General features: G+C 36.3%; 4 protein-coding genes across 5 annotated transcripts; all 4 read right to left on the bottom strand.

Moving 5' to 3' along the window:
* Positions 1–617: 617 nt before the first annotated feature.
* LOC107699464 (glutamate--cysteine ligase regulatory subunit-like) lies at positions 618–6,384 on the bottom strand. The gene is made up of 7 exons (XM_016500717.1): positions 6,083–6,384; positions 4,005–4,070; positions 3,375–3,459; positions 3,227–3,283; positions 2,075–2,277; positions 1,875–1,989; positions 618–1,746 (listed from the first exon to the last, which is right to left on the bottom strand). Exons 1-7 carry the CDS (start codon positions 6,203–6,205, stop codon positions 1,574–1,576), a joined length of 822 nt encoding a protein of 273 aa, XP_016356203.1. The 5' UTR covers positions 6,206–6,384; the 3' UTR covers positions 618–1,573.
* A 4,027-nt stretch (positions 6,385–10,411) lies between these two features.
* On the bottom strand, positions 10,412–15,695 carry LOC107700356 (sodium/glucose cotransporter 4-like). The gene is made up of 12 exons (XM_016501987.1): positions 15,557–15,695; positions 15,406–15,458; positions 14,970–15,074; positions 14,641–14,805; positions 14,063–14,168; positions 13,858–13,938; positions 13,560–13,765; positions 13,371–13,436; positions 12,383–12,612; positions 11,843–12,011; positions 11,496–11,711; positions 10,412–10,681 (listed from the first exon to the last, which is right to left on the bottom strand). The coding sequence occupies exons 1-12, from the start codon at positions 15,693–15,695 to the stop codon at positions 10,412–10,414; spliced, it is 1,806 nt and encodes a 601-aa protein (XP_016357473.1).
* A 300-nt stretch (positions 15,696–15,995) lies between these two features.
* Positions 15,996–17,255, bottom strand: LOC107699412 (39S ribosomal protein L55, mitochondrial-like). 2 transcript variants are annotated; one of them, XM_016500657.1, is made up of 3 exons: positions 17,051–17,255; positions 16,497–16,698; positions 15,996–16,230 (listed from the first exon to the last, which is right to left on the bottom strand). In XM_016500657.1, the coding sequence occupies exons 1-3, from the start codon at positions 17,098–17,100 to the stop codon at positions 16,081–16,083; spliced, it is 402 nt and encodes a 133-aa protein (XP_016356143.1). In that variant the 5' UTR covers positions 17,101–17,255; the 3' UTR covers positions 15,996–16,080. The 2 variants fall into 2 exon arrangements, with proteins under 2 accessions (XP_016356143.1, XP_016356152.1); XM_016500666.1 differs by having other exon boundaries at positions 17,218–17,246.
* Positions 17,256–17,528: 273 nt separating this feature from the next.
* LOC107699439 (spermine oxidase-like) lies at positions 17,529–21,935 on the bottom strand. The gene is made up of 10 exons (XM_016500702.1): positions 21,814–21,935; positions 21,487–21,667; positions 20,508–20,788; positions 20,192–20,334; positions 19,852–20,099; positions 19,472–19,721; positions 19,153–19,265; positions 18,836–18,993; positions 18,448–18,667; positions 17,529–17,641 (listed from the first exon to the last, which is right to left on the bottom strand). Exons 2-9 carry the CDS (start codon positions 21,635–21,637, stop codon positions 18,506–18,508), a joined length of 1,506 nt encoding a protein of 501 aa, XP_016356188.1. The 5' UTR covers positions 21,638–21,667; positions 21,814–21,935; the 3' UTR covers positions 17,529–17,641; positions 18,448–18,505.
* Between the last annotated feature and the right edge of the window lie 4,506 nt (positions 21,936–26,441).

The following is a 26,441-nucleotide window of genomic DNA, read 5'->3' as shown; positions in this document are numbered from 1 at the left end:
CGATGCAACGCAATGCGTAAAAAGACAGTATAAGTCATTATAATCCGTAATTATGTCCCCACTGGATGCAACAAATGCCTCGTTTATAATGGGTTTTAATGTTTTTGTCTCATCGGCCTGGCCGGACAGGGCATCACAATATGGTAAGGGGCGTAACATTTCCGTCACACGCTTGAGGTATTCAGCCAATCACAACGCACTGGATAGCTGGCCAATCAGAGCACACCTTGCTTTTCAGACCGATGAGCTTTGTAAAAATCGACCAGAAAGGCGGGGCATAGAGGAGAAACAATAATGTACAGTATGTGAAAAATAATGTGTTTTTTGAACCTTAAACCGCATAAACACATTTAATTACACCAAATACACAAAATAATGTTCTTTTTAGCAACATCATATGACCCCTTTAAGACTAGTCTAAGCGGTTTATGCAATCGGCCCCAGATTTGAGTGTTGGGTGAGTTGCAAGTAATGATATGGATTTGTGTCTTGATTTTACCTTCTAACCAGTTGTGCTCTTGACTATTAAAATTAATTCATACATTCATTAATAAAAAATAAATAAATCTAAATGTAAAAACATAAACATTGAAATGAATGAAACCCAATGCCAGTCCATGTTTAATTTTCAATTCCTAAGTTTATAAACCACATTAAAAATGTTTAACACAATATGGGAAAATAGTAATTACATGTACATTATATAAAAGAAAATCTCTCTTATATGATTGGCTCCAACAGGATTCATCATTACAATGAATAAATAACACAGGTAAAAATATATTTTCTGACTATTCGTTAGATACTGGAACTAATCATTATTTTCCTGCAAGTGTGGAATTTTCCAGTATTTTATATACAATGAATCAATGCCGTTCATGCCATGCATGTTAACAGCCTCTCATACAGTTACATATTTGAATATTTCTTTTTTATCAGACAAGCAAAGCATTTTTTTTTACAAAGGGATGCAAAAGAGATAGAATCAGCTGTTGACAACAGGTAAAAAAACATTTACTGAACATTCCAAGCAAAGCATCAATCAAAATAAATTATACAAACTTAAAACGCCAGCAGGACTTAAAATTTGACATTCAATTTTGAAGTAAAAAATCTACAACTATGTGGTCCACTCTTTGAAAAACATGCGGTTAACATTTTTAAATAAAACAGAAAAAATCTCCTAACATTTTTCACCAAAATCACTGGGGCAATGATTTACAGAACAACCTTTTGGTATTTGAAGCATCTTAATCTGCTGTCCCATCAACCATTGTTTTATATTTAATTTTGACCCTTTTGATAAATGGCAAGAACTAAACCAGGCCAGGTCAAGAGAAAAAAAAAAAAACTCAAGACTAAAGGCACTTTGCATTTATCTACAAGAATAGACAGCTGTCTAAATATTCTAAATCATGAGTGAAAATGAGTCAAGTGGGTTTGATTAATTTTTTGTTCCTTCGAAAATTCGAAAACCACCTCTAAAATATGCATCAATGATGTAGTAGCTCCCTGAATTTAGTGGAATAAATTTCAGAAATCCAAAAAGAAAAACCTGTTCAAACTGGAAATGTTAATGGTCGTTGCTCTTTTTAGCATGAACAATGTAGCCTTTTGCTTTTATGATGCCTCTGCTCTTGACGATGATAGAGTACCGTAAGACCCACTCCAGCCTCCAATCGGCCACCTGCAGGTCCTTACTGCTCCCCTGCACTGCTTCCTGGAAGCCTGCTGCACTGATTAGCTCTAGACACAAGAAGAAAGTTTGGCATCATTAGATTTCCTGTGCTGTTGCTCATGCTGTTTTATAATTAAACTGCAGAGCCAGTTCATGCACAGTCATTGAGCGCAATGACTCAGCATAAAATACACACCTTTGGGGTCATTGTGCGTGAGCAATTGTATGTCGAACTCTTTAGCAAATGCAGTGAGGTCTGGAGGCATCACACAGCACGAGGCCAGATTCACCTGATTACTACTCGGCTTTACCTGCATAGCATGAAAGAGTACAAAATACATTGTAAATGATAAATTATTCAGTTATGTGCAGAAAACATACACACTCATAGCAGACCTGAGCCCAGTTATAGAGCTGCTCTAAGAGAGTTTTGTCCAAGTCCGACGTGCCGATGGCAGCGATCTTCTGGCTTTGCACAAGACTTTCCAGCTCCTTCCACAGCGGCTGCAGGTGGGTCAGTGTCTGTGCCTCACCCTCCGGGAGAGAAGGTGAAGCAATGATCACAGAATCCAACTGAGATACGCCTAATGAAAGACAAGCTGAACAACACGGAGAAGAGGAGAGAGGGTTATTGTCAAAACAACTGAATTTAATATTCGTTTGGGCTCAGTAAAAAAAATTAAAGAAATAATATTCAGCAAGGGTGCATTAAATCAATAACAAGTGACAGTAGAGACTTTTACATTGCTACAAAAAAAACTATTTCAAATAAATGCTGTTCTTAATCTTTTGAACTTTCTATTAATCAAAGAATCCTGAAATAATGTATCATGTTATCATGTTTTCCACAAAAAGTTAATGATGATTATTAAAATGATGATAAGAAATGTTTCTTGAGGACAAAATTAGCATATTAAAATGATGTCTGAAGGATCATGTGACACTGAAGACTGGAGTAATGGCTGCTGAAAATTCATGCTGAAAATAAATTACATTTTAAAATTAAAAAAAAACAGAACATTTATTTAAAATGGTATTTAAAAAATTCAAAATCTTAATGTTTTAATTTATTTTTGATCAAATAAATGCAGCCTTGGTAAGCAGAAGGGATTCTGCATTGGGATGTATATATTGACTAAGTGATTTGAAAGTGATTTGGTCAAAAATACTGCCACTTGGGCATATTTGATGCCACTTGAAGTATGAAGTTTATTCCTAAGCTTCACAAATTAGTCATATCATGAGGACGTTGCTGATTTCATACTCTAATATATAAAATATATTATTTAGTATTGTAATTATAAAATTACAAATTATTATAATAATTAATTATGGATCATAATTAACATATAATGTGATCTCTTTGTTTAGAGACTACTCATTTTCATATATTTCTTAGAGCCTTAAATGTCTAAAACACACTCTTAGTATGCTCAATTCAGTTAGTTTAAGGTAAGAAACTTGCACTAAGTAAATATACATGATCAGTTTTACCTAATTAAACATAATACTATTCATGTAAATAGAATCACACTAAGCAGAACTTACCCATGTCCACCGCACTTCTGATGGATGAACGGTCCGACTCAGTGAGAAAAAGCTTTACTGTAAAGACATTTAAACATATTTAATAACATGCACATGCACATGCACTGCAGCAGCATTATTTAATGCACTAAGGATCAGTAATCCTCACCAGACACCTTCAGCTCCTCTCTCTCCTCTGGAGTGACGGCCTCTGTGTTTTCTGGAATAGTACAATCCAGAACACTGGGAAGCTCCTGAGGAAGAAAAACAGAGGTAATTGCAAAACCATGCTATCATGGAAAGTATCCAATAACTTACTGGATTATGCATTATAGTTCCATAATTTTTTGGCAATCTTGTGTCTATGAAACTCACTCTACTTTGCATGTGAAAACATCAGACACCTTGTTAATGGACTGCATGAAAGGAATGCATCAATAAGCCTCAGCTTTTGTGTGCTAAGACCTTTACTCTCCACTCGCTGAGCTCTCAGGCAGATTCGCTGACAATGGCAGAATGAGCCAGAGCAGAGGCACAGCGGCCCCTTGCCATGGACAACAACTGTCTTTTCATCCCACTGCCTATATATGCTTTAATGGTGCTAAAAGAGAGAGACAGTTTGCTTTCCCACAATCCATAGAGTGCTCAACTGTTTATGTTCAGGGGGTCTGATTATTTCATGCAAATCTTTAACATGTCAAAGATTACTTTTTTTTTTTTTAAAGCTTAAAACGTCTTGTTTGTAAGTGCTCAATGTTTCCTTTTCCACTTTCGCAATGAGTGTCATGCAAGGTCTTACAGAATCAAGAGATGACGGCATTGCGGCAAACCACTCGCTCAGTGTGCCTTGGATGCAGTCTTGAAGCTGTGAATTTAGAAAAAAAATTGAAAAACGTTACAACAGGCTACAAAAAACAACATCTTGGCAGCTTTCACAAACCCTTTCTTAAAATTCATAGGCATAGGCATAGACACTTTTGGCCCTGTAGGCTTTTTTAGAAAAGTCTAATTAAAAAAAAAAAAGTGCATAATTTAATTATGGCTACCAGTAACTGCTCGCATTAAATTCAAGGCATTGATGTTTGCCTACAAAACAACCACTGGCTCTGCACCCCTTTACCTAAATGCACTAATTTAGACTTATGTGCCCTCCAGAAGCTTGCATTCTGAGAGTGAACGGCGCATTATATGGCCATCCCCCCAAAAAACACAATCATCTGCCCAACTCAATCCGAGCAGCTGAGTCCTTAGCCATCTTCAAGAAACCGCTAAAAACACATCTCTTCCATCTACACCTGACCTGTAGATTAACACTAGCACTCTTTACTATTTTTTTATACTATTTTTATTATTTTTTTATACTATCTACTTGTTTTCTTTTTATTTATTATAAAAAATATGTGTGTGTGTGTGTGTGTGCGCGTTTTTGTGACAAATGAGGACATAAATTTGTATAATGACAAAGGTATGACATAGGTATTACAAGGAGAAGGTGACTTTTCAGGACATTACCCCATGTCCCCACTTTTCAAAACGCTTATAAATCACACAGAATGGAGTGTATTGAAAATCTGAAATAGCACAAAGTTTCCTGTAAGGGGTAGGTTTAGGGGTAGGGTTGGTGTAGGGCAATAGAATATACGGTCTGTACAGTATAAAAACCATTACGCCTATGGGATGTCCCCACTTTTCACAAAAACAAACCTGTGTGTGTGTGTGTGTGTAAACAGAAAAAAAGAAACATGAAATAAAATGAAAAACATAGAAACACCCTGTTATACACTGTTGAGAGAAAAAAATTCACATCAAGACATCATTAACATCTTCTAGTTATAATCTTACAATACCATCTTCACATACACATATTTAAACATTACTGATCCACTTGCATGGGCTTGAACAATAAGCCACATTTTTATTATTGGATGTCAGAGAGATTTTAGCCAGTGAATATAAAATGCACAGTCATTTGTCAATCATCTGTTGAGATTATAAGACATTCTGATGAAAATCTACATCAGCATGACATTGTATCATCCTTCATTCCAGCATGTCGGGTCAGGTCAGGTCAGGTCACATTTAATTATGTACACTCTATTAGCAAGTGTTACTAGGCAGAAGCATTGCTTGTATGCACAACTACAACTAAAGAAGGTAGAACAAAACCCTGATCATTTGAACGTAAATGCAACAACAGTGCGATGCATTGCAATTTCTCATACCGCATTTTGCATACAGTGGCATGTCATGAGCAGCACGAGGCAAACTAGCCACTGACGTCATTAATGGAAGAAGACGCATCATATATTTTAGCCCCGGAATCGTTATTGTGAGCCGAGTCAATCTTAATGATTCGACTGAACCGATTCGCAAAGCTTTCGACTGTAAGGTGGGAGTCATGCCGGAACATAAACAAAGAAACATATCACCAATTTTTTTCGAACAGTAATGACAATATATCGAGGAAAAGTATAATTAACCTAATTAGGTTAATCATGACAGAATCCAAATACAAAACAAGTGTACATAAAATCCAGTGTCTACAACTAAAACAACACATTATTTATATTGAATTTATATTGAAAACATACGTAGTGACCCTTTTTAAGCGTTCGTAGATGATACGTCCAGGAACACGAGTGACGTCTCAAAAGATTCTGTGAACCGGTTCGGTGAATGAACCGTCCGAAGGAGCCGATGTTCAAAAAAAAAGAATCGGACTTCACAAAATCAACGGCAACCGTATCATCATAAATAATGGGGTGACCCTTGGCCGAACTCCTTCACCGAACAATATCACACTGTAAAACATGCTATGCCTGTGTTGCCAAAATGGACCAAGATGCACCATGAGCACCACAAACTCATGTCACTTACCTCCTCGCTAGTTGAAGACGGACATTTCTTCTTAAGTCGACTGCGGTTGACTAAATTCCCCGTGTGAAGCTTTAGGGTTGTCGCGTGATTAAAAAGCTGCTTCGCATTTACATGAGGCTCCATTGCTCCGTAAAAATCGGTGACTGGAAACAAGTGTTGTCTATATGTAACTATTAACCGTAGAATAGCCTCGGGTACAATGTTTCCCTCTCTCTCGAGTACACTAAACAGTGTAGTATGACTTTGAACTTGTAGTTCATTCAAGTCGCGAGGAGGTAGAGCAGAGAGTTTCACACCCACATTAAGAATATGGATGGGATGCGCTGGAAAACCTGGCGAGGATCAACCCAAAATGGATCGGATGAGTGATTTAAAGCAACGTTCAAACTTTCTGAGGCCCCCTATTGTCCAACTCCAACACAATATTCAAAGGACCCCATTCTTCAATAATGATAACAACGCTGCTGACTTTCAAGCTTGCTTATTTATAAAGACAAGAAGTGAATCATAAGAATCACAAATCTGTTCATTTCTACACTGCATGCTCATCAATGAAAACAATTGTTGAGACAAACTAAAATAAGAAATATATGTGTTTAGTATTTTAATAAGTTATAATATACAAGTTATAATATAATATTATATTATCTACCTTGCACTGTAAAAAAAAATCCCGTAAAAAAACGGTAAAATTCCCTTTGATCACAACTGCAACAATATTCCAATAATTTGTTCATAACTGCAATAGTATAAAAATATTTTTAAAAATGATCATAACTGCAACAATATTTCAATTTAAAAATTAGTCCAAAAGTTAAAATTCGATCACAACTGCAACAACATACCAATTCATAACTGCAACAGTATAAAAATATAAACAATTATCATAATTGCAACAATACACAATAAAAGGAATTGTTCAAAACGGCAACAATATAGCAGTTTGGTAAACAAATAACAATTAATAATTAAATTGGAAAAAAAACTGAACCACCCGTGAACAGATCAATTCATCCTGACAACAGATGAGGGCATGAAAAAAAAAAAATGAGAGTGAGTGTGAGGATGCGTGTGTGACAGTGTGTGTATGTGAGAGTGTGTGTGTGTGTGAGGATGCGTTTGAGAGTGTGTGTGTATGTGAGTGTGAGTGAAGACGCGTGTGTGAGAGTGTGTGTATGTGAGTGTGGGATGTGTGTGTGAGTGTGTGTGTGAGTATGAGGATGCGTGTGTGAGTGTGTGTGTGTGTGTGTATGTGAGAGTGTGTGAGTGTGAGGGTGTGTGTGTGAGGATGCGTGTGTGAGAGTGTGTGTGTGTGAGGATGCGTGTGTGAGAGTGTGTGTATGTGAGAGTGAGTGTGAGGATGCGTGTGTGTATGTGAGAGTGTGTGTGAGTATGAGGATGCGTGTGTGAGTGTGTGTATGTGAGAGTGTGAGTGTGAGGATGTGTGTGTGAGGATGCGTGTGTGAGAGTGTGTGTATGTGAGAGTGTGTGAGTGTGAGGATGTGTGGGTGAGGATGCGTTTGAGAGAGTGTGTGTATGTGAGAGTGTGAGGATGTGTGTGTGTGAGGATGTGTGTGTATGTGAGAGTGTGTGTGTGTGTGTGAGAATGTGTGTGTGATAGTGTGTGTGTGTGTGTGAGGATGTGAGTGTGTGTATGTAAGAGTGTGAGTATGAGGATGCGTGTGTGAGGATGCATGTGTGAGAGTGTGTGTATGTGAGAGTGAGTGAGGATGCGTGTGTGACAGTGTGTGTATGTGAGAGTGTGTGTGTGTGTGTGAGGATGCGTTTGAGAGAGTGTGTGTATGTGAGGTGAGTGTGAGTGTATGTGAGGATGCGTGTGAAGTGAGTGTGAGTGTATATGAGGATGCGTGTGAAGTGAGTGCGTGTTGAAAAAGTGTTTGTGAGTGTGAGTGTATGTGAGGATGCGTGTGAAGTGAGTGTGTGTTGAAAACGTGTTTGTGAGTGTATGTGAGGATGCGTGTGAAGTGAGCGTGTGTTGAAAAAGTGTTTGTGAGTGTGAGTGTATGTGAGGATGCGTGTGAAGTGAGTGTGTGTTGAAAAAGTGTTTGAGAGAGTGAGTGGTATGTGAGGACGCGTGTGTGAGAGAGCGTGTGTGTGAGGACATGTGTGAGTGTGTGTATGTAATGCGTGTGAGAGTGAGAATCGCGCTGGGAGGGGTTGGGTCACTTTAAGCGCTGGTCCTAATTAATCTGTTTCTGAATTCAGAACTTTCATCCAACCTCGACTCGGAAAATAACATTTTAGAGCTTTAAGACGACGCCTACGATTATGTATATAAAAACTGATTAAAAATAGTGCACTATGCGTCGAAGTTCGGTAAAGTTGGCAACATATTCACAGATTCGAACTTAAGTTAACGTACCTGATCAATAACTCCTGAGCTAAACGTTCTTAAAACACAAATGTGTTTAAAGTTTTTCCCTCAGGGACAATATAGCAGTTAGCCTACTTGGTAACGAAACCTAAAACTACTAAATTATGTAGTAAGATTCGGATAAAATCTAACAAAAAGAAAGAAAAACTACACAGTAACATCAAATGAAACCTAAATTTGACACTTTTTGAAGATTTTAAATGACTAACGGTACTGGTCAGCGCCGAAGTTTGAAACACACACTGGTTTAACGATTCAAAAAGGTAAACATTCTAAATGCTAGGACTCAAATATAGTAGAAGTAGCATAACCAAATTAGAAAACATGTACTTTAACTTACCTGCTTATTTTCACCTCACATCGAAGATTGAACGCAAATCTGAAGGTCGAGTGATTCCTTTCGCGCGCACAGCAGCCCCACTGCGTGCTTGGAGGAGAACGTATCCTTGCGCCAGGGCGGGAATTCCTTGAGTTCGAATATTTAAAGTCTTAATTTTTGTAATTGAAATATTAGCGTATTATTATATCACATTATGAAACGATACTGTTGGAATAAATGCGTAATAAAACAGTAAACTGAGCAGAACTACTTTGATAAGCGGAAGAAGATGTGGTCAGTCAGTGACAGTAGTATGGAAATATGATTCTTCTTTTGGTCGAATTGATTCTTTCGGGTAGGACGTTTCAACAAACCGGTTCAAAAACTGATTCACCTGCTCTTTTACGCAAACACGCAATGACGTACATATACAAAATGTTATATCAATAATAATTATATAAAAAATATATAAACTTGTTTTAATCAACATATCAATTTCATAAACCATGAAAAGACATAAAGAAGCTGACATCTCACCCCTCATTTAAGTCAGCTGCTTAGTTCATGAGTTACTGAGACTCTGCTTAGAATAAGCTGGCAGAAGAAAAATCTGTGCTGATTTGAGGCAAATAATGTGAATCCAAGGCGTAATTTGCGAGTGGGATGACATGCATGCAGTGCTTTTTGCTAGGATCGATACTGTTGCAACCAATTTTATGAAATATTATATTATTAATGCTATATATATATATATATATATATATATATACACACACACACACACACACACACACACACACACACACACACACACACACACACACATATATATATATAGAGCGCACCGATAAATTGGTGCTATGTGGAAAAAAATCTTCAAAAAATATTTTCTGGGGTATGTACATTGAATTTTTTTAATGTGATTTTACACTGGATTAGTAAATTTACAGTCTATTTCTGTAATTTTACCATTTTTAACTGTATTTCAAAAATACGTGAAAAAAACTGTAAAATAAAACGGTAAAATTCCGTAAAATAAGTTTTTTTTTACAGTGTGCCTGGTGAAGCCCCACCCCTGGGTGAGAATGATTAGAGGCATCTTACTTTTTTTGCTTTGTCATTATGACACAGCACGCATTATTACAGTATATATGTTTAGTTATTATCACTGTGACAGCAAGCTGCTTTTAATAAACTTTAAAATTAAAAGTTAATTCAAAATCTGACTCTTTTTTTAAATAAAAAATCAACTCACCAAAATAACAGCAAAAATGTGCTATTCACAACGTTTATTGTACATTAAAGTAAAAAAAAAGACATTGACAATATATAAAATGAAAGCATTTAATTGCAGACAACCAGATGTGTTTTTCACCAGTATTGTTGAGTTTCTTACAAAAACAAAAAACAAACAAAAAAAAGGGGGTCCTTCCAAGCTATTTAAGCAAAGTACCCCCAAAGAAAGACATTGACAGTGAGTAAAATAAGCAGTGGTGGACAGTAACGGAGTAGTTTTACTTTTTACTTTTACTGGAGTAATATTTTATTATACGTATCTATACTTTTACTCAAGTTCTTGATTTGTGTACTTCGTCCACCACTGAAAATAAGGGCATTAACATTGCAGCCAGTCTTCTTCAATACTGGCGAGTTTCCTTTCCAGAGCCTTCTGTTCCTCCTCACTCATCTCTTGTTTAGCCACATGGGAGAGACCACACAGCCACATTCCAGCATGCTTCCACCATGCAGGCGTATCCTCATCTGACCCCTCTGACTCTGTAGTGCTCGGAGCAGAGCCTGCTAGTTGGGACCCTCTAGCCCAGGGGTCTTCCAGCTCTACACGCTCCTTCTTACTGTGTCTTGTCCACCAGGTCAAACGAACGAGCTAAAATGAAATATAAGTGTTATATTAGCTCATGTTCAGTGTGTGTTTCTACTAAAATATTGTCTTCAATAATATGTTTTGTTCATATAAATATGTAGGTAACACTTTATTTTGATAGTCTACTTTAGACCTTCAACTAACTATAATTAACTTTGTAACTACATGTCAACTACCAGTCATTAGAGTATTAGTAGACAGTCTGCTTAATATCTGATATTTTATTGTGATGGTCCCCCAACAGACATTCTACTGACTATAAGTAACTTTGCAACTTATTCTACTAACCCTAACCTAGAGTTAGATTACATACAGTTGCAAGTTAATTAAGAGTTAGTTGCAAAGTTACTTATAGTTAGTAGAATGTCTAAAGTGGACTATCAAAATAAAGTATAACCAATATATAAATAAATAATACATTATACATTCTTTCTTTGCTGTTTTTAATGCCAATAAAGAAATGAAAGCCTTGCCTTTATAAATTAATTTTCAAAATGAAGGTAGTGTACATGTTGTGTTGGTACTTTGAGTAGCTAAAACCTGACAAAACTTATTTTTGTGGACATTAATAGGGAAGAAAGTGGTTCATAAATTAATTAAATTACAATTAATCACTAAAATTAAACAAAAAATGCTAAATGTTTTTAGGAGTGGGATTAGTCTGTAATATGCATTTTTTAACATTTTAAACCAATATAAATGCATAGAAATACACAAATTGGGTATGTAGCATTTATCTCCTTTTTGTACATTTTGTATACAAATGGATAAAGAATTCTTTAAATGTGTATGTATTTGGATCGCGATCCATAGTTACATGTTGCTCTGGAATAGGTGCAGTGCAGAGGCTGACAGCTGTGATGATCAGAGCTGTCAGTGCAAGCAGGATGAGAGCAAAATACAGGTAGTGCACATCGTTCAGCAGGGCAGGACGCAGGTCTTTTTCTCCGCATGATGGGGTGCTGTACACAAATTCCATTACCATCCTCACAGTGCCCACCACTAGTCCCACCATCAGACCCCAAAAAGCACCCTGTGCAAGATAAAAAGAAAACAACTTAACTTGAATGTTTTACAAACTTTTTAAAATAAATGCATCAAGTGTTATAGGCCATTGAACTTTCACTTTATTGCATGGGCACAAGAAAAGGTTTATTAATTCACCTGTTCATTTACTCGCCCCCATAAGATTGCCATAATGAACACTGTGGTGATGGGAGGTGCCAGGTAGCTAGTGATTGACTGAATGTAGTCAAAGAGTTGTCCACTATTAGCTGTTTGAATGACTGGAATCCACACAATGCTCAAGGCCACTAGCAATAAAATGAACACCCTGTGGATGTAAGTAAACAGCAGCAATTAAGACCCATGAGACTCAGGCTGTTCAGTAAAATAAAAGTGTATATTATGGAAAAGGACAACTGGTCTGATTTGATTTTGAACTTATTCGTGTTTCATGAACCTCACTGACAGTTTGTATATCAAGTATCAAAGCTCAAATGGTGCCTTTATCGCCCCAAAACAGGTCAACAAAACCACCCTGATGTGGTTAAACCACTTGGTGGAGGACTGGTTCCACATTCGTTGAACTAGTTTGTATGCATATAATGACAGCATTCACTTCTTTAAGATACTTCAGTTTATTTCTGAAAAATACTGTATGTTCAAAATGAAAGTTTTTCCACAAAACATTTAACAGACTACCTGCCCACTACCATGAGCTCTCTCTCAGTGGCCCGGGGCCGAATACGTTGCCATATGTCCATGGTGAACAGAGTGCTGCTACTGTTGGATATAGAGGTGAGAGAGGACATGAGCGCTGCCATCATTACAGCGATCATCAGACCTCTCAAACCTACAACACAATTACAAGGAAAGAAAGAATGCATTAGCAAATCAAGAGCAAGAGGAACATCATTGTTGCTCTGTAATCTCTGTTGTAGCAGTCAACATATTTGATAGGTTTTACATCCCTTTTTTTTGTTGTACAAGAGCATTATAGGCTCTCTCTCACTACATAAATTATTTGAATGAGGCATTTTGAAGGCACTTAAAAAGTACTTTGAAATATGTTTTCCCATTATGATCTTCAAACTGTCACTGCTTATCAAAATCGTATCAAAAGAACTGAGTAGAAAATAAGCTTAAAATTGAAATTCTGGCAAAAGTAACATTAACGTTTCTCTTAAAAAATAAGGAAAAGTAACTATAGAGACATAAAAAAATATTTAAATTATAACATCTATTATAATTTATCACAGATATATATTATAATTTAAATATTTTATTATAATATAATTATACTATTGATGCTATTTAGAACAATTGTTAGTTTATTAACATTTTCGATAGAATTAATTTTGTTACAGTTTTTGTCAATTGCTTTGGCACATTTTTCGAATCAATCTTAACATTCTCTAAACTGTTGCAGACAATTGTACTTACTGTTTGCACACATGTGCCAAAGCATTTGCGATTTGCTCAAATCAATAAGAAATTCCAATCTGATGTGAACAAGAAGCTAATTGTTCAGAGATCTGAACTTATTGTTTCGGGAAAAAAAAGTTTCATTAGAGAATTGAGCCAAAGCAATTGAGAAAAACTGTAAAATGATCCTAGTGGACAGAAAATTTCAACTAATTGAAAAATCACACATCTGATTATTCTGAAAAAAAACACAAGGTTGTCATACCCACTTGACCGAACCGCCTTTGGCATGGGACAAGTTTTTGGCAGAGAGAGACCTTTGCACTATCACCTTCAAACATGAAACAGATGCAACTGCTTGCTGTAAAACTATTTTTACGCTTAAAGAGACACATTTGTGAAATCCTCTGCTGAATACTAATTCAAGCAAAAATCTACAGTATTATAAATTTACCTGGTCTGTGCACCACACCCATGTGGCCAGAACAGTGAGTCCAAAAATTAGGCCTGGCCAAGGAAGATCTCCTGTCACTGGATCTCTGAAGATATGAAAGGCATCGGACCGAGGAAGATGACAAGTGGTGTTGGGAACTGTGATAGCAGGTACAGCTCTCTCATACTGAACCAGCAAACCGTCATACCAGCCAACTTTGTCGAATACTGTCAGTGGAAATTCAATTGAAATGCATTCACTGTTCTTACCCTGGAATAATTCTTGTAAGTATAACATTTCATCAGCGAGAGATCTATACCTATGAACATGAGGACAAATGCTCCTATTACCATGATGACGGTCTGTAAGGCATCAGTGTAGATAACTGCTGTCAGGCCACCTGCATTAAAACAAGCCACCAATTTAAGCATTTAATCTAGAATCACATTTAGGCATAATGCTGTGACCCATGCTGACCCCCTAAGTTATCGGAAGTATCAGTCATTTATGTGTTGTTTTATTACCAGCTATAGTATAGAGTGCAGTGACGACTAGCAGCACAACAGTGGAGACATACATGTCCCATCCCAGAGACACCTGGATGAATAAAACCCCTGAAAAAATGTCTGTCTGGAAAAAACACGGTTATGATTATGAATAACTTTATTACTCATACATTAAAACTTACAACTATGCTGAAATGCTATTTGTTGTTTACTGTTATTGTAGACTTTATAGCATACTGTATTGTTGTGCTTTGGCTTAAGTATAAATAAAAACATGTTTCATTCATGCTATAGACTCATTTATCATTATAATTTAAATGTAAAACAATACATAACAATATAAAGTCCTCTTGTCCTTCTAATTTGCATATTTTTGTAATTGAATACTTTTTTTCTAGTTATATATCAGATTACCATTTTTTTTCTTCCAGTTTTGGAAAGTGTCTGTTTGTATTAATGTACTGTTGTTTTATTTTACATTAATATATAACAAGTGCTTAACAAATATACTCAATACATATATAACAAATACAGAATAATTGTTATATATTATTTAATAATACTTCATTCACATTTATTAAACTAAGGAGTCTTACTGATATCTTGGTGAAAATGTAGAGGATGAGAGAGAGCACACTCATGTAGATTTGGATGCGCTGACCCCCGCACCTCTTCCTCAGATACTCTGGCACTGTGACCTCTCCAGCAGAAATATACATGGGCACAAAGATCCAATCCAAGGCAATGAGGACCCATGCTGCCTAAAGAGCATCATACTTGATGTCTGATAAGAAGTTTTGTTTCAGCATGTGATGCATTAAAACAGTCAAACATTTGATTAGCCTTAGACAACTACAAGTGAAATTAGTAATTACTGAAACAAAACTGAAATCTTGTAGGATGAGGACTGATTTGTCAGTCGTGCATTCCACTCAAATCCCCCGACTGCGAGTCCCCCTGCGGCTCCTGTTCCTGCTAATCCAATGAACAGACCACTGCCTACGTTACTTGACATCAAAGAGGCTCCAATCTGTTGAAACACAACACAAGAGAGACATACTGAGAAAACGCTTTCAAAACTAAACAAAGCTATGATAAACCAAGCTGAAAAAGAAATTTCTTCACACTAAACACAAATGATCTGTGAACGTGTATAACTGTTATATATTATTTCATTTATTTAATGTAAAACACATTCACTTCATAATGCGTTTACATGAAAAAAAAAAAATTTAGAAGAGTCCGTTGATTTCATTATTTCCGCTTTCCAGATAAGGACTTTAAAAATCAAGATGCTTCCTTGTAGACATCCACAAAATAAACAATTCCAGCTTCATTAGAGTAAACACACAAAAACTCACTGGCCAACAGGTCATGGATCGTCCAGCCAAGAAGTATCCACCCACTGTCGGCTCTGATTGAGGACTTCAAATCAAAAACACACCAGTTCTATCTCTGCATCAAGAATTACAGAATTCTCTACATCAATGAAAATATTACTAGGCTGCAGACTTTCACTTACCCATATTCCGACTGCCAACACAAACACAAAATAAACCACAACCACAGCAATAACAGCAGCCTCCAAAGTAAACTTCCTAGGCACCTCGGGCTCTGGGGTGCCCGTTACAAGCTCAGGTGAAGCTGGCATTTTGTACAATGCCTGAGGCAAAAGTGTGAACTTTGAAGCAGGTGCTAACTTCATTAATAATTAATCAGCCTGTTCCAGAGAATGCTGAGAATGCAATGCTGAGAGTTACGCATTATGACACATAAAGCATAATAATCTAAATGTATTAATTCCTAAAAACTAGAAAAATGAAGCACTTTTGATCAGTACAGAACATATATATAAGAATACTTAAGAAAAAAAAGTTAATGCTACAATTTAGCAACAAATAAAAAAGGCAGAGAATGACAACAAACATTGCAAGACTTTTTAATTGCAGAGTGACATACAAAACAAAATTGCAATATTGTACACGAGAAAACATACGTAAATAGTCTGAATGAGGCATTCAACTGCATCAGTCCATTCATTTCTTCTTCCAGAATTTGCTGTAATCATCAACTTTGAAATCATCCTCAAAATCATTCAATTTCTGTTTTGCTGTCCTCTTCGGTTCTCTTTTCCGCATTCTGATTTTCCTCTCCTCCTCCGAGAGGGTGGTGATGTCCATAGGCATCTGGTAGGGGAAAAAAATACAGTAAAAACTATTGATAACTGACTCAAAACACCAACCTCAGGTCCTTTAAAAAAAAAAAAAAAAAACTGGATGACATTTCGAACTGCCATTGTATGACAGTTCTTCAAAAAAAAATATCATTTTGTGTTCAACTGAAAAAAAAAAAAAGTATTACATCAACATGACATTGAGTAAATAATGGCAGAATTTTCGGTTTTGGGTGAAGTATACCTTCAACGAAAAAGCCTAGAATATAAACCACTAACCTTCATTATTCTTCTGGGCTCTTTATATCTGATGTTGATGGTGGACCCGTCAGGTCTCACCAACAGAACCGGATACATACTCTCATACTTCTGCCTCCCAAAGCGGACCACACACGTTCTGTTTGAGTTTGACTGAAAGACTGTGGTGTGAAATGTGGATGTGGCTTGCAAGCACCTGTGGGTGACTACAGCCTGAAGACACCTGTGCAAAACAATCAACGGAAATTCACAATCTAAACTTTTCTGCGCATCGATGATGTTTAAGCTAGCTGTAGTAAAATCGAAAAATAACGAAATAGCGTCAGAACCTGAATCCTCTGATCTCATTCTGCGCGAAGTCAGATCGATTGACGGTTTATAGAGACACTTGTCATTAAGGAAATAACGTTAGTTAAGAAAGCAAAATCCTTCCATAAGCAGGTCTAATAAATTGTGAATGGGAACAAAAATATCTTAAAACTAATACATAACTCTAAACACGAAAATACATTCACTACCACACTATACCAAAGATGAGAGAACTCAATGTGCTATCGGTTCACAAACTTACTTACCTAAATATACTCATGCAAGGCTGACCAATTGTATTTAAAGCCATGACCATAACATTTGCAACACTGGACACGGCTTTGTAGTAAATATATTCACAAGTGTAAGAACATAATAACAGAACTCTACAGAATGAAGAAGGTCACCATCAACAAATGACATGGGGGTGTACCAGCATAACATGCTCCGCCTGGAAACTTGTGCTGCAACTGCCAATAGTTCCGCTGTTCGTTCTGTTTGGATTTTTGTTCACATGAAGAAATAGAAGCTGTTATTTTTCCTCTAAATAAAATAGATTCGTGCAAACCAGCTGCTTAGAATTTTAATAATCAAACCAAAATGTAGCATGCAATATTTTATTTAAAAACATAGTTTGAAATTCTGATCATATGTTCAGCTCGTCATAAAAAAACATATAAAATACATAATGATATAAAAAAGTACAGTATACAACAGTAAAATATTAAATTCTCAGTCTTTTTTCTTAATTAAAATAGTTCTGCTCTTAAAAAAATGTTACAATTCTTTTATTTTACACAGAGTAGCCTCATGGTGGCGATCACATCCTGTCAAAAACATTTCTCTGTAATTTCCCTGTTATTGGCAGTGTTGGGGGCAACTCATTACAAGTAATGCGAGTTACGTAATCAGATTACTTTTTTCAAGTAACTAGTAAAGTAACGCATTATTTTTTTAATTTACACGAAAATATCGGAGTTACGTTTTCAAAAAAGTAATGCCAGTTACTTTGTTTTCCCATTTATTGACTGACAGCTCTCCTGTCCCCATATTGGGAGAAATCGGAAGTGCAGAGGAGTTGGGTGCGCTGTGTGAACATGATGTAGTTCTAGACTAAATGTGAATGTGCATTAATTCATCCCACTCACAAAAAACAGATTTAGTATTAATCAAAATGAATTAAAACAATGAAATGCAAACTCAGAATATGACGCAAACCTGCAATAATTAAATATGTTAAATAACACAAATGTATCTAATCCCATTTTATTAACCAATGTCTTTGCTGCTGACCTTTGATGATCCAGTTCAACCATACTAATAAGCAAAAATGACTTTAGATAAACTAACAATTGTGCTTTGTTTTTTTATTGCTGAAGAGTGTTTCTTCTCCTGCGTTCTACTGTACAGACGTGAATTTACTTTTACTTCAGCCTGAGGTTTATTCATTACACTTTTTGGTGTGAAAGGGCTTTTATATTTGCTATAAATAGAACTTCTTATATTAAAAACAATCAAGCCCTGCTTATATTTAGTAACGCAAAAGTAATATAACGCATTACTTTCCATAAAAAGTAACTAAGTAACGTAATTAGTTACTTTTTTTAGGGAGTAACGCAATATTGTAATGCATTACTTTTAAAAGTGACTTTCCCCAACACTGGTTATTGGACACTATCACCCAAAGAATACATTTTAGATTATCAACAGTTTTTAACTCTCTAAACTTGCTTGTCCAATGAGGTAGCGGAAGTGGGAGCCACTGTCTTCTTATAAAGTGCTGCCAGTCTGTCTGCCTCCCTGTGTCCTGAGAGTAGAGCTCCTTGCACTGTGCCATAAAGAGTCTTCATTGTTGCCTCACCTGCAAACAGGACCTGATGATCCTGAAATATATGAAGTGAAAAATCACTTTAATACTTTCACAAAGAAAAGAAAACAAAGGAGGGCCTAATCCTAACCCTCTTTTAAACATACTTCTGTATGAAAACCTTCTCCTTGATAGCCCATAATTAAATAAAAATGATAATCCATTAAGAAAAAAAAAATCATACTTTATTAGGATGCTGGCTGCCCACTAGTGGTTGTGCCAGTGTGTCCATAACTTTCCCATCAACACCAACGGGGAGGAAAGCGTAGGTTCCCTTTATGAACTTGTTGCTGCGCCATTTGGTGCAGAGTATGGATTTCGGCTGAGGAATGTTTGAATGTCCTTGGAAGTACAGAAAATATTAAAAACACAAGATATTTTTGAAAAACCTTTCACCAATACATTTTTTAGAACTTTTAAAAACCTTAAAGTCTTGTAACTTACACATTAGCAAACACCCAAAAGTAATAATATGGATATTTACTAAAGAGAATTCTTTACCTAAGAACATTTTGAGATGATCAGTGATCGCAGTTGAGAGTTCATCGTCTGTCATGGTTTCAACCAGGTCAGCTATGTCTCCTGGACACCAGCCAATTAAGATATTGCCAAACCTAGAAAAGAGAGAATTAAAGATTAATAAACCCTAACAAGTAACAATGTTAAAGGTGTCATGTTATATTTTTTTCCTGAGTTACACTAATAATGTTACTACAGCTTTTTGCACCATTAACAGTCATAATAACAATGCTACTACTACTACTTATTATTTTTTATTATTATTACTGAAAATGTCACTGTAGTTTGATACAACATTAACCTTTCTTTGGGTCTCAGGACAGAAAAGAATTGCATGTTCTTGAGCCACTGCATTTTATTGGTGGATACTGAGGCAGGGGTGTCATCTTCATAAATGAGGCTGATAGTACCAACATCACTTTCCCAGAATGCCTCTTCATACTCCAAAAAGATCTTGGCAATATTGCCAAAGCACAGCTTATCGATGGCCTCCATTTTCTCGGTTGGGAGACTGGGGATGAATAGGCTGGATGCTTGTGCTTTTAGACAACCTTTAAAACACACACACACAGAGAGAGATCTCTCTCAATTTTAAATAGCAAAATTAATCTCTTAAGCAATTATATAGTCCTCACTTCAGACAGCATTTACTCATAATACTTAATCCTTATCAACACATACCTAATGAAATGGTCACAATTACATGATCAGCTACAATCTCTTCTCCATTCTCACAGACAATGCAAACTGGGTACTGGCAGAGTTTTTCTTCAGAAGGAGATTCAGTGTGAGCAGAGAGGAGATGTTCATCATGAGGAGGGGCAACACAAAAGGATCCATCCCATTTGATCTTACTAACTTCTCTTTTCAGCAGCAAATGATCTTTAGGGAAGTCCTCCAGCAGCTTATCCACAAGCTGAAACATTAAACTGACATACATACACAACATTTAACACTAATTGAATCATTTAATGAGCAATAATTGCAAATGAATGCAGATCTTCTTCTCAACCCATCATACCCTGCAATATTGAGACTGTCACCCATGTTGATATAATACTGCCAGGAGTCAAGAGAGATCCTGTGGAGGTCTGAAGCTCCAACGTCAATCAGCATGTCTTTTCCGACCAAAGCAAAAATACTCTGCATTCTTGTTCTCTTGTCATTGTCTTCTTGCAAGCTGTCAATCATACCCTATTGAGACTGTCACCCATGTTGATATAATACTGCCAGGAGTCAAGAGAGATCCTGTGGAGGTCTGAAGCTCCAATGTCAATCAGCATGTCTTTTCCGACCAAAGCAAAAATACTCTGCATTCTCGTTCTCTTGTCATTGTCTTCTTGCAAGCTGTCAATCATACCCTGGGTTTTTTCTGCATAGTGTTCACCTAAACTCTTTCCCGTATTGGAGCCACGGTATCGAATGATGCTTTCCCCAGCTCCATATGCATATCTGGCGAAGTTTGCATCTACTTTGTGTCCCTTGTTACTATAAAATGCTTCTTCACCCATCTCAGGGATCTGGTTTAGAAGGCCAGACTTTTTTAGTAGACAGTAGACTGGGTTTTCTTCTGACGCCCCATGGATGTACTGTGCTCCGGTATCAACACATGCATTACCTTTCACATAATAAGAGAAAGACAGTAACATATGTATTGTTAAATATTAATACAGCATAGAATACTGCATTACAGGGTCAGAAATTAACCAGGGCTTAGGAGAAAGTGTTACAGGAAGTGCCCCAGATACATAAAATAATGCACAAAAAACTCCTGTAGTTCTTTTTGTTTTATGTTTATCTTAATTTTATCCTTATTTATATTTTTATTTTATCTTAAAGCCCCATATTTCCATACTGTGGAACACACATACTGTGTGTTTATAAAAATATACCCTCATAAAAGTAAAAAATGCCATGAAAGGTCAGTTCGTTGTCCCATCATAAATTGGATTTAAAATCACATGATATAGTCTGTTGACACAGCACACACACACAAAAAAATATATATACATATTTAAAGGAAGTGAAACTAAGCCATGGGTTCACAGATTTTAGCTTCCTCTAACACACAACCACACATTTATTTGTTTGTTTGTTTGTTAAAACAATGATCATATAATAAACATTATTATGAATAATAAATATAATTGACAAAAAGAACAAACCTTTAAAATGATTATTAATAATACTTTCATTTAATAATACTTTATTTAATTATTGTTATTACATTATTGAATAACTTTTAATATGTTATGACATTTCTATATATTAACTTAATACTGTAATTCTGTTTGAGATATAATGAAGGCTATTCACCTAGAGTTGCAGTAGCTACTCTTCCTCCGACCCTCTCGGATGCTTCCAGCACCGTGACGTCATTAAATCCATATTCTTTCAGTTTCTTGGCTGCAGCGAGTCCTGCCACCCCAGCACCAACCACCACAATAGCTGGATTCCTGTCTGCCATGTCTATAAGATTACGGTAACTGCAACTTTACTAAAAGCAAAATACATAACAGCTTACATATATTTAGACAGTACAATTCCTGACATTCGTATGAAAGGCTTTTATAGCTCTGGTTGAATTCAATTATAGTTTTAGCCTAAATTGACTAAATTAGCTAACTAAAAGTCTTTGCTTACTTTGTAACGGCGCTAAATGCAGACTATGCACCTTCTACCGTGTCGTTGTATCGCTTAGTTCTACTTCCTGTTTTACGGCTATTACTTCATTTTGATTCAGAGGCGGCGATATTTTCTGAGCCCGAAGTGGGAAAAACACATCCTGCTGTTTTTCTGTTTCTCGGCTCGTTGTATGCATATTTCTCCAATAGGGGGCAGAAAATCCTAAGCAATTAAGTCTAATTTTGCACACTTGTAATGGACTATATTTGAATTAAACTTCAGCAGGACTGATGTTACACTGTTCCTTTGAGCAAGACAGGGAACACCAGATTAAGTGTCTCCCTTATAAGTTATAAGTGCACTATATGTTACTTATAGTTATATAGTATATATATAACTAAAAGTGTCTGAGAAAATTATATGTAAAAGAAAAGTATGGGATAAAGTACTATGTATTTGATTATTATTTTTTTATTTGTATTCAGGTGATTTAGTGTTTTAGCTTTAGCTTAACGTGTTTTGTACTAACTATGCCGAACAACATGACCTGAGGCGAAATATTAGCATCCTATTCCGACCAATATGAGCCAAGAATATTTTCTTAGAACAAGAACAGGTGCACTTCCTTTTCTTTAATGATAAAATGTCTTGTCCTTAGGCTTTCTCTGTTTAACAGATTTGTTTTTTTTAAACAGATGTACTGCAGCACAGAAGCACTCAATGCTAAATTATAATAAGCTGACTGAAACACTCATTTTTAATACGTGTCTTCTATGTTCATCTATCTGCACTTTCAGCTGCTTTGCAAAGCTGACACTGTTCAACACCCAGAGTCTGGCCAGTGGAGAACTAAGCCATTCACTTTTGTCACAAGTCGAGCCGACCTTTTGTTCAGCCAGGCTTGGATGAATCAATGACCTTATTGTGACATTAATTCATCATCGGTGTAATTTATCATCTTTTGGCGTCATTGTATGCAGGCTTAGTTTTCAATAATCTGTGCTTTGTCTCAGAGCAGGGTCAAACAGATCTGATCCAGCGGGAAGCAGGTGAGGGGTGAAATCTGTGGCCTTTACAAAAAACGAAGTGAAAAGACTACACCAACAAACAACAGGCATCTTCTGCTGCACTCAGAGGGAGTGACAGCACTCTCATTGTTTATCTTTGTTTGGACAGCCAGTGACTGCATGTACAGACAGTTTTGATTGCTGTTTATCATTGTGAGAGAAATGTGCCCCTGTAAAGATAATTTTCATGCTTTACACATGCAACACGCTGTTTATGTGTTTTTATCTGTAAGGAATGATCATAAATCTGTCGTTGGTCATATGAATATGAGTGTTTTGGAAACATCAATGTGACCATATTCTCAAGATCATTAGATGATGACTAAATGATATTGTGGGATTTGGAGAATGTTTGGTTTGAGAAAGTATTAGTACTTTTTCCCATGGAGCCATTTTTCACTTTTGAATGAAGTAACCTGTCAGTGCAGGAGAATCCAGGGGCAACATCGAACTGGATTCTCTGTTTGTCGACAGACAGGCCCACCCCAAAAACCCAAAGCCCCCAGACACAATATATACTGTTCATTAACATATCTGCATTATATATAATGGTGTGTATTGATATTTATATATATATTTAAAAATATATTAACTAAAAAATACACAAATGTCTCTGCATTATATATCAACATATAAAACAAGTGGCATTTATTTTAAAGAAATATAGCACAAGCATATGTTTCAATCAAAACATTTCACAAAATGTTTAAAAACGTTTACAGTATTAGGTTTGAAAATATAACAAAATAGATATATTTTTCAAAATGAAAACAAAAAGTCTTAGACACTTTCTGTTGTCAAGCTTTATGAATATGATTAGGGTTAATAATAGATACAAGTTGGATAAAATAATTGAAAAGTTATTTCTGAGAACTGTGTATTATCATTTATTTGCAGATGGCATTTGATTTGATATTTAGTGGTAATAGTCCATTCCTCCTTTTATCCACATTTTAATCCACATTCACTGCCAGTGTGTGTGACGAATAAACATTGATGTCTTTAGGTAAATGTTGATTATGAATTGTGTGATAAATTCTATTTTCATATGCATTGATCAAATACATTTTTCGCTTGCACAAAAGGATGCAGTAGGCCTTCAAGTTGATGGTATGGACCAAAGATGACAGAAGCTCCAGAGCTCTGTGTGGGTGCAACTTTCTCCCAGCACAGTAAACAGCAAAAAGTAGCCCAAACAATACTACGTTTGTTTTGTGCCTCACAGAGCTCATTGTGTGCCTGCTGGTGAGCTCTCAGTTTGTCCTGGTACAATGGGTGAATGGTCCCCCCGGTCGTGCCCACCCTGCCTTCTGATACAAGAGATGGGTATGCCAGTCATGTCATCCGCTTGTCTCAAAATCACCTAACTGGCATAGCTGTATTTGTAAGACTAATGAGAGCATGGCTGAGAGAAAGGCATGATTATGTTCACTGTCTACCAGGGCAGGGGAATCAAAAGGAAATTTGAGACACCAAGCCAAAAGCTCTCATCTTCTCACACAGGGGAAGGCCATTAGATAGTGACAACAGAGCATCTCCTCCCATACATTTTTTTTAGAAACTCATCTTAATATTAAATGATCAAAGGACTGCATTAAATAACATGCTTAACCATATTTTATTAACAGAATGGCTAAACTAAATGCCTTATAAATTTCAGCCACCACAGAATATATATATATATATATATATATATATATATATATATAGTATATATATAATCCCTAAATCCCTAATATAGACAAAGGTAGCTATCGCTGTGACTGCATAAAAGGAAGATAGAAACGTTTTGAATGATAATATGTGACCCTGGACCACAAAACCAGTCATAAGTCGCACGGGTATATTTGTAGCAATAGCCAACAATACATTGTATGGGTCAAAATTATCGATTTTTCTTTTATGCCAAAAATCATTAGGATATTAAATAAAGATCATGTTCCATGAAGATATTTAATAAATTTCCTACCATAAATATATTAAAAATGTATTTATCATTAGTAATATGCATTGCTCAGGGCTTCATATGGACAACTTTAAAGGCGATTTTCTCAATATTTTGATTTTTTTGCACCCTCAGATTCCAGATATTCAAATAGTTGTATCTCGGCCAAATATTGTCCTATCCTAACAAACCATACATCTTATTTATTCATTTTATTTATTTAAACCTCAGTTAAAACAATATTGACCCTTATGACTGGTTTTGTGGTCCAGGGTCACATATATGTCTGATTTGATATAATACATTATATCAATCATAATATTCTCTTTTGTTGGACAACAGGTTTAGAATATATTGTGGCATCCCTTATATATATATATACAATACCACGACTGAGTTGAGACCCTTGAGCAAGGCACCAAATCCCCAATTGCTCCCCATGGCTGCCCACTGCTGAACACTAGTGTGTTCACTACTATGTGTGTGCACTTGGATGAGTTAAATGCAGAGCACAAATTCCGAGTATGGGTCACCATACTTGGCCACACATCACTTCACTTTCACTCACTTTTTCACTTGTATATATGAAAAGATGGGTTCACTGAGGATTACAGGACCATCTTTTCGTGATTTACTATTAGCCTTCACGTACATCATAAATGCAACTATAAAACACTACTATTCATCTTCAAAATGTAATCTGAATCAGTCACCAGTCCAACACTGCAGCTGTGACTTTAAATATGAATGTATCCCTGTGCATCAGATATTTCACTGGCATCTGGCAAGGAACTTTATGATACAGGAGGAGGAATGACAGCCTAAGGTCACATCTTCTGCAGAACAATATTCAGAGCTGAATTAGTGTTGGCAGAGCGCCAAATAGCAGTCTAATATTTTAAGTGCTGCTGGTCCTTAAGCTTATTATGAGGTTTTTCTTTTTCGCACATTTGAGGACAATTTAACTATGTTTGTCTACTTTAAAAACTGTTTTTAATAATTTAATAGATACAAACTGCCCCGATTTCACAGTTGGAATTGTTAAACCAGGGTTAGCCATGCGAGAAAAGCAGAGAAAATAATAAACATAAATTTGCGTTTGCTTCTGTATTGCTTTCTGCACGCGCTTTTTTCTGTCCTCCGGAGGAATTCGCGCGCTCACACTTTAAAAGTTAACGGTCATCCTGTGCTCCGACACACAAATCTGTTTTCGACCTCTCTACTAAATAATTGCTTACAGGTGTCATCTTTAATATCTGTTACAAAATGTTTGAGACCTCAAACAAGGGACTGTTGGGGCTCAAACAACCGCATGAAATCACTTACAACAATATTACGCCGCGCGTCGTGGAGTGTAGACCAGTCGACGCAGCATCCAAGCGCGTTCAGGCGCGCAGTAATCGCATCCTTGTGGGATTTGTCACCAGTCAGCATCGTTTTCTTCACAGGGGAGCGCAGTAACAGCAGGGACAGTTCATGCAGAATGAGTGCTTGACTTCTGAGGGAGTTAGTTCATTTGGACTGAAGAACATCATTACTGAAGAAAAAACGATTGCGCGACCTTCAAGGTGAGTTTTATATTTAAATATTTGGTGTTATGTTTTCCTACTTAACATAAAACACGTGACCAACAG

Source organism: Sinocyclocheilus anshuiensis, unplaced genomic scaffold, assembly GCF_001515605.1.
Source record: "Sinocyclocheilus anshuiensis isolate Anshui unplaced genomic scaffold, SAMN03320099.WGS_v1.1 scaffold477, whole genome shotgun sequence".
Lineage (NCBI taxonomy): Eukaryota > Metazoa > Chordata > Actinopteri > Cypriniformes > Cyprinidae > Sinocyclocheilus > Sinocyclocheilus anshuiensis.
This window is presented reverse-complemented; position numbering and strand designations above follow the sequence as displayed.

Excerpts from the sequence above, each read along its gene's own strand:
- LOC107699464 (XM_016500717.1), bottom strand. The coding sequence starts at position 6,205 with ATGGAGCCTCATGTAAATGCGAAGCAGCTTTTTAATCACGCGACAACC. Across the intron at positions 4,071-6,082 it reads CGTCTTCAACTAGCGAGGAG|CTTCAAGACTGCATCCAAGG; the intron begins GTAAGTGACATG and ends CTAAATTCACAG. Across the intron at positions 1,747-1,874 it reads CACGCACAATGACCCCAAAG|AGCTAATCAGTGCAGCAGGC; the intron begins GTGTGTATTTTA and ends TCTTGTGTCTAG.
- LOC107700356 (XM_016501987.1), bottom strand. The coding sequence starts at position 15,695 with ATGCCAGCTTCACCTGAGCTTGTAACGGGCACCCCAGAGCCCGAGGTG. Across the intron at positions 15,075-15,405 it reads GATCCATGACCTGTTGGCCA|ATTGGAGCCTCTTTGATGTC; the intron begins GTGAGTTTTTGT and ends GTGTTTCAACAG. Across the intron at positions 11,712-11,842 it reads GGGGGCGAGTAAATGAACAG|GGTGCTTTTTGGGGTCTGAT; the intron begins GTGAATTAATAA and ends TATCTTGCACAG.
- LOC107699412 (XM_016500657.1), bottom strand. The coding sequence starts at position 17,100 with ATGGTCATGGCTTTAAATACAATTGGTCAGCCTTGCATGAGTATATTT. Across the intron at positions 16,699-17,050 it reads CCTTGCATGAGTATATTTAG|GTGTCTTCAGGCTGTAGTCA; the intron begins GTAAGTAAGTTT and ends TGTTTTGCACAG. Across the intron at positions 16,231-16,496 it reads AGCCCAGAAGAATAATGAAG|ATGCCTATGGACATCACCAC; the intron begins GTTAGTGGTTTA and ends TTCCCCTACCAG.
- LOC107699439 (XM_016500702.1), bottom strand. The coding sequence starts at position 21,637 with ATGGCAGACAGGAATCCAGCTATTGTGGTGGTTGGTGCTGGGGTGGCA. Across the intron at positions 20,789-21,486 it reads AGTAGCTACTGCAACTCTAG|GTAATGCATGTGTTGATACC; the intron begins GTGAATAGCCTT and ends ATTATGTGAAAG. Across the intron at positions 18,994-19,152 it reads TCATCTCAAAATGTTCTTAG|GACATTCAAACATTCCTCAG; the intron begins GTAAAGAATTCT and ends TGTACTTCCAAG.